Genomic DNA, 7,989 nt, shown 5'->3' on the forward strand with positions numbered 1-7,989 from the left:
CTGGAAGGAACATATGGATTGGTGCATGTTTCGGGAAAAGGTGGTGTATGTGGCGAGAGGTAAGCCTGGGACATGGGTGAAAGTGTGGGGCCCCTGGAACGCCTACCGCGGGGGAATCTGTGCTCCGCCGTTATTGCCTGATCCATCGCCGGCCCCGTCCCCTTAGCCAACTCATCCCCCCGGTACCTGGGCATTAGGTGTACCCAGCCCTAGTTCTGATCTCTCCCCCCCCTCTTGAGATTCCTATGGATGGCTAGGATCCCCCCTCTGGGGGAGCACGTGTTGCTATTTCCGAATGAGGATTGCCTTGTGGGTTTGTTTGTATTTGTTGTTCTTTAAGTTTAAAATGGAACCGTATAGTGGGGTCTGGATAGTGTGGCTCGCAACGATGTTACCTCCTGTGCATGCTCGGCCGCAGCACCATGTGTTTTATAAATGTATATTGTATGCTCCTTTTATTGCTAGCGGCCGGCCGGAAGGTTGTAGGCCCATATTTGTATATTTTTTGAGTCTTGTAATAAACGGTTTCAAAAAAAAAAAAAAAAAATTCATAACCATGTGCAAAGTACATAATAGGATAATGGTGCAGAAAAACATAACATTAAAGATGTCCCCCTCTCTCTAAAAAGTAAATACTGTATCAAAGAGAGAAAATAGTGAAAAGATTTATCTTAAAATGTAGAACCAAACTGAAACTGTATGAAAAACTCACAAGTCGAATGTATTTACTGAAATATTGTTTTCTATAATATCTATAAATAATTGCATAATGATAGCATTGTGAAAAAAATGAAATATGTATTTTAAATGTGATATCTATTTTAAAAAGAAATTTAACTGTTATATCATTTAACTTTAAACAGATATCAACAGTCAGTAAAGAGCTCACACTTAACCCATAAAAAACCAGCTTTGCCAGACCTTCAAAGAAAAGAAAAAGCATCTTCTCAACGACAACAAATAATTGTACAGGTAAATTCTTTTTTAAACGATATATTCAATGTAAATAACCTTTCTTTTTTCCAAAACGACCAACACACCAAATAATGAATAAATATATACCAAAGCTATTTCCTTTTCTCTTTCTGCTTAGAATAAACAACATTGCAAATATCTTCTTAACGTTCTAAAAATTCAAACTTGAAGCAAATTGAAACAATCGAAAAAGTATTTTCTACAGAAGCAAATTATTTTCTGTTTTTATGTAAAAACAGGAAGAAAAAAATGTTAAAATTTAAACAAGCAAAGCAGTTGATCTTTTAGAAATGATTTTAGAATAGATTTCTTAAATGAATGTTTAATCAAAAAATTTCGACTACTAAATTTAAAGTTACAATATTTTCCTATATTTTCTTTTCATTTCAGATAATGTCAACAAACAAGACAGTAAATTACATTAACTCAAGGAAGGGAAACCGCCTCCTAAAGCATGCAGGGTACATTTATTGCAAGGAGCGACTAACAGAACTAAGGTGTCATTGGAGGTGTGTGCAATACTACTCAACCCATTGCACAGGCAGAGCGGTTACTCTGGGTAACTGTGTCTTAAAAACCACAGGCCATAACCACTCTGCCTCTGCAATGGAGATTGAGGTGAGAGAAACAATTAATGAAATGAAGGAAATTGCATGCACCTCCAATGACTCCTGTGGTTCCATTTTGATGGAGGTTGCACAACATGTCCCAACTCATGTTGCCAGCAGTATGCCCATTATACCCAATCTGAGACAAATTATACAACGCAAAAAACAGGCAAGTAACCCACAAAGAGTTACACCACAAACCTTCTCTGACATCCTAATTCCTCCTGAATCCTCACTTTCTGTTTCTAACGAACCTTTTTTACTGCATGACAACAAAAACCCTCTGAAAAGAATCCTTATTTTTAGCACACCCCGTAATCTAGTTAAGCTAGAGAATAGTGATGTTTGGATGATGGATGGCACGTTCAAAAGCACGCCCCATCCTTTCACCCAAATATACACCATTCATGCTAAAATTAACAATACTGTAGTCCCCTTGGTATACACTTCGCTACCTGATAAACAATCCACAACTTACACTGAAGTTTTAACAGTGGTAAAATCAAAAACATCCAACAAAAGTCCTAGGAAAATTATAATAGATTTCGAATTTGCAATGATTAATGTGATTTGCAAAACTTACGTGGATACCCAAATTCAAGGATGTTTTTTCCACTTTTCCCAGGCATTTTGGCGTAAGATACAAAAAACATCCTTAGTTGTGGATTACGTATCGGATAGCAAACTTCAATTTGAACTCAAAAAACTTACTGCACTTTGCTTTGTTCCTCCTGATAGTGTAGACGAATACTACACTGCAATTACAGAATCAGACTTTTATACCACAAATGAAGAAAAGTTGGCTCCCTTACTAAATTATTTTGAAGACACATGGATTGGGCATCTAAGCAGGTCTGGTCGCAGGAGGAAGCCACGTTTCCATGTGGAGTGGTGGAACTGCTACTCGACCTGCTTAGAAGGAGGAGCAAAGACAAATAATGCCATAGAGGGATGGCACAACTCCTTCAATCATTCAATTGGCAAATCACACCCAAACTTTTTTCATTTTTTGGAAACTTTGAGGAAGGAGCAAAGTTACCAAGAAATGAGAATGTCACAAGCATTAACAGGTAGCCTAAACCCACGTATTAGCAAAAAATCAAAGGAAATGTCTGAAAGACTATTGGGAACTTTACAACAATTTTCGTTGTGTGTGGCTTCAGACTACCTTGATAATGTTGCACACATACTACATTACTAATAAAAACTAGACTTTTACTTTCCTGTTTTACCCTAAAATATCTCTCCTCTTTTAATTGGCATTTTTCTAAACATTTTCAAAATTATTAAGTTGGTTCACCTTACCTTTGATGTTTTCTATTTTCTATTCTTCATCTTTGCAGTCCAAATTTTTTTCTCCATGTTTGATTTTTTTTCCAACACAAATCCTCTGGCAAAGATCCCATCTTGTTTATTTCCCCAAAAATGTACAAATGACAATATCTTTTTCTTCCAAACTATCATTCTTCTGCAAAGTACTTTTTCATAAGTACGAAGCCTTCTTTAAATATATGTATGCTTTTGAAAAATAGTAGTAACACCAAGGAATAATCCAATAGAAATTGTACGAAAGGTAAAACGGTCGATTTTCAACGTGGAAATCCTTCGGTATATCTTCATAGATGTAAACCCCCCCCAAAAAAGCAATGTCCATCCGGAATCTGCAAAAAATCCAAATGTCGAAAATCGTTCTTTTTTCATCCCATCTTTTTTTCTTCTAAACATTTTCTCTTTTTTCTTTTCTTCTCTTTTTCGAATTCTAAAACCATTCTTGAGCCTATTTAATAATAAAAAACAATTTCGGATGGTAAACACGTGACCCGACATGGCCATACTCTTTCAACATACTTCGTGACAAGTTACAATTATACAAAGTAATTAATTTATTACATTTACAAACCTCCCTCTACTTTCCTTGCAATAATAAACAATCATCTACTTGTATATATGTTATTTTAATTTTCTTACCTGAGCGCAGATCTCCCATGCTTCTGCTATGTCCTGCGACGCTACTGAAAATGGCTGCCTTCAAGTTTCACGTTTTCGCGTCAACGTCATCTGGAGCAACAAAAACGAAAAACTGACTTGTCAATGTTATATCGTTATATATTTATTATTGCTGTTTAAATTAATTATATGCATTTTATTTAATTTCTATGTTTTAAATGCATTTTTTAAATTTTATTATTAAAACTATTTTTTTATAAAAATTAATAAATATTTAAATAAACATCGCGGTCTCGCATTTATTGAATAATTTTTAATGTATTTCTTTTTAATAAACTACTACTTTTTTTACATTACATTATCCATTAAAATAATTACTTACCGTTTCTCTATTCATTCTTGCTTTGATTCTCTCCCGCAATCCTCTTCAAATGATCTTCAATTTCATTGATGCGGCAGTCTCAATGTAAACTAGTGAAATAAAAGAAGGACCATTCTTTCCATTCACTTTAATGGCAAAGCGTGGGGATGTTTATCTAAATTACATTGATTAATTTTTAAAATGTTTCCATTAATTTAAAAATATATATAAAACATTGTTTATATTTTTAAATTTATTTAAACATTTTTAAATGATTGTATAATTATTTTTTAAATAAATTTAAAACATTTTTAAAAATGGATTAATTTCTAATTTAACTCCAGGAGTGTACATTATTATGGTTAGTGCTGTATACTCAAAGGGTATTATTTACTATTTTTACTCCAGGGGGTGTGCATCAGTAGGGTAAGTTTTGGATAGTGTAGGGGTACTAATTACTATTCTTACTCCAGGGGGTGTGCATCAGTATGGCAAGTATTGGATAGTGTAGGGGTACTAATTACTATTCTTTCTGCAGGGTGGGTGCATCTTTAGGGTAAGGGCTGGATAGTGTATGGGTAATAATTACTATTCTTACTCCAGGGGGTGTGCATCAGTAGGGTAAGTGCTGGATAGTGTATGGGTAATAATTACTATTCTTACTCCGGGGGTGTGCATCAGTAGGGTAAGTTTTGGATAGTGTAGGGGTACTAATTACTATTCTTACTCCAGGCGGTGTGTATCAGTAGGGTAAGTGCTGGATAGTGTATAGGTACTAATTACTATTCTTACTCCAGGGGGTGTGCATCAGTAGGGTAAGTGCTGGATAGTGTGGGGGTAATAATTACTATTCTTACTCCAGGGGGTGTGTATCAGTAGGGTAAGTGCTTGTTAGTGTAGGGGTATTAATTACTATTCTTACTCCAGGGGGTGTGCATCAGTAGAGTAAGTTTTGGAGAGTGTAGGGGTACTAATTACTATTCTTACTCCAGGGGGTGTACATCAGTAGGGTAAGTGCTGTATAGTGTAGGGGTACTAATTACTATTCTTACTCCAGGGGGTGTGCATCAGTAGGGTAAGTGCTGGATAGTGTATTTGTAATAATTACTATTCTTACTCCAGGGGGTGTGCATCAGTAGGGTAAGTGCTGGATAGTGTAGGGGTACTAATTACTATTCTTACTCCAGGGGTGTGCATCAGTAGGGTAAGTTTTAGATAGTGTAGGGGTACTAATTAGTATTCTTACTCCAGGGGGTGTGTATCAGTAGGGTAAGTGCTGGATAGTGTATAGGTACTAATTACTATTCTTACTCCAGGGGGTGTGCATCAGTAGGGTAAGTGCTGGATAGTTTAGGGGTAATAATTACTATTCTTACTCCAGGGGGTGTGCATCAGTAGGGTAAGTTTTGGATAGTGTAGGGGTACTAATTACTATTCTTACTCCAGGGGGTGTGCATCAGTAGGGTAAGTGATGGATAGTGTAGGGGTAATAATTACTATTCTTACTCCAGGGGGTGTGTATCAGTAGGGTAAGTGCTTGTTAGTGTAGGGGTATTAATTACTATTCTTACTCAAGGGGGTGTGCATCAGTAGAGTAAGTTTTGGATAGTGTAGGGGTACTAATTACTATTCTTACTCCAGGGGTGTACATCAGTAGAGTAAGTGCTGGATAGTGTAGGGGTACTAATTACTATTCTTACTCCAGGGGGTGTGCATCAGTAGGGTAAGTGCTGGATTGTGTATTTGTAATAATTACTATTCTTACTCCAGGGGGTGTGTATCAGTAGGGTAAGTGCTTGTTAGTGTATGGGTAATAATTACTATTCTTACTCCAGGGGGTGTGCATCAGTAGGGTAAGTGCTGGATAGTGTAGGGGTAGTAATTACTATTCTTACTCCAGGGGTGTGCATCAGTAGGGTAAGTTTTGGATAGTGTAGGGGTACTAATTACTATTCTTACTCCAGGGGGTGTGTATCAGTAGGGTAAGTGCTGGATAGTGTATAGGTACTAATTACTATTCTTACTCCAGGGGGTGTGCATCAGTAGGGTAAGTGCTGGATAGTTTAGGGGTAAGAATTACTATTCTTACTCCAGGGGGTGTGCATCAGTAGGGTAAGTTTTGGATAGTGTAGGAGTAATAATTTCTATTGTTACTCCAGGGGGTGTGCATCAGTAGGGTAATTATTGGATAGTGTAGGGGTAATAATTACTATTCTTACTCCTGGGGGTATGAATCAGTAGGGTAAGTGCTTGTTAGTGTAGGTGTATTAATTTCTATTTTTACTCCTGGGTTGGTGCTTGTGTAGGGTAAGTATTGGTTAGTGTAGGGGAACTAATTAGTATTGGGGTACTAATTACTATTGTTACTCCTAGGTGGGTGCTTGTGTAGGGTAATTATTGGATAGTGTAGGGGTACTAATTAGTGTTGGGGTACTAATTACTATTGTTACTCCTGGGTGGGTGCTTCAATATGTTAAGTGCTGGATAGTTTAGGGATAATATTTACTATTGTTACTCCTTTGTGTGTGCTTGTGTAGGGTAAGTATATAGTTTAAAATTTTTAAACTTACAGGGTAAGGTCATTTTTTAAATAAAATACTTACCCATACTTACGTTGTATTGGCATGCGTTGTAATAGCATCTGCGTTGTAATAGCATCTGCGTTGTAATAGCATGCGTTGTAATAGCTTGCGTTGTAATAGATCATGCGTTTTAAAAGTTGCGTTGTAATGGTTGTGCATTGTTATGCCTGCGTTGTAAAGGCTGTTTCCCGCGCACACGCTTGCCGAGCTACAGCCTCCAGATATCTAAGGGAGCCTTCTCAGGTTCAACCCGCTTCCATCCCACATGTCTTTTCTATTTATCAATCAATCAATCAGTGTTTTGTAGAGCGTGCTACTCACCCGTTAGGATCTCAAGGCACTGGGGGGTGGTGGGGGTGCAGCTTCGTTGGGGTCATTCAAAGAGCCAGGTCGTGGCCATGTTCAGCATCGGATGCTCTGCTGCAGCAATGATGGCGGTGCCTGAGCTTCACACCATATGACTCTCTTGATGTCACACTTCTGGGACCTGTGAGTGACAGACTCCTGCTTTCCAGAGTAGACCATTGGGTGTTTGTGTTATTTCTGTGTTGCCTGTTTTTTATTGTGATAATTTTTCCCCCCAATTGCTTTGTCTAGTGCTGACTTTTATTACTATGATTATCATTTATTTATTTCTTTTTTGCTGTTTTTAGTCATTTTTCTTTGTCAACAGCAAACGTAGAACGAGAAGAGAGAAGGCCGCAACAGGGTGTCCTCAGTCTTTTTTCCAATCCTCACAGTTTTGTTTCAGAGGGGAAGGTTTCTGAACTATTTTTAGGTCGAGCCTAGGCAGCGCATGCGCTGTCTGGAAGACATGCTGTATTCAGTATGTGGGCTTTCATTCCGGCTCCGCTGCTGACTGGTTAAGGAGAGTGTCGCTCGCAAAAGCTTGCTTTTCAACGGTGTATTTGCTTTCTATGATCCACCTCCTTGTGTCTTACTCCTCCCCTAGAGTATTGGCCTATTACAGGTATCCCTGCTCAAAAGGGTGTTTTCCCTTTGTGTTTGTGCACTAATTTAGTTTTTTGCACCGCCATCTTTTTTCATTAAGAGTGCTTTTTTCTATGTGTGCGCATATTGTGGGTCACTTTTTAAAACCCCAGTTTTATCTGGATCCCACACCCGCCCATTCATGGATTCATCTTGCTCCCACACCCTTCCCTCTCCAACAACCAGTCCGTGTTGGCCGTTCGAAAAGTGCAGTGTGTACAATGCGGGATCATTATAGCGAGGGTTCAGTGGTTCCCTAGTTTGTAGATATCATAAGCAGGTCATTCTTCCTGCTCAAGATGTGTAGCGGGGGCTCTTATTGTGGATCTCATGTGACATGCCGCTTGAGACAGGTGTCGGTTTTTAGCTATTTCAAACTATCCAGGTGATTACTTTGAACTCTCCTAAGATGGCCGCCAAATTTCACTCTATTCATCTTTTAAAAAGGGGCATTTGCTATGCTTGGAGTTTGAAAACGGCTTCTTCCTCCGATCTGGTAATTGCACGTCATGAGTACAGATTTAAT

At 38.1% G+C, this 7,989-nt stretch overlaps 1 protein-coding gene across 1 annotated transcript; it reads left to right on the forward strand.

Annotated features, from left to right (window-relative positions):
• The first annotated feature begins 1,368 nt into the window (after positions 1-1,368).
• LOC146816509 (uncharacterized) lies at positions 1,369-2,784 on the forward strand. Its single transcript, XM_085609521.1, has one exon. The coding sequence runs from the start codon at positions 1,369-1,371 to the stop codon at positions 2,782-2,784; it is 1,416 nt and encodes a 471-aa protein (XP_085465647.1).
• The last annotated feature ends 5,205 nt before the right edge of the window (positions 2,785-7,989 follow it).

This window comes from Triturus cristatus, chromosome 6 (assembly GCF_964204655.1).
Source record: "Triturus cristatus chromosome 6, aTriCri1.1, whole genome shotgun sequence".
NCBI lineage: Eukaryota > Metazoa > Chordata > Amphibia > Caudata > Salamandridae > Triturus > Triturus cristatus.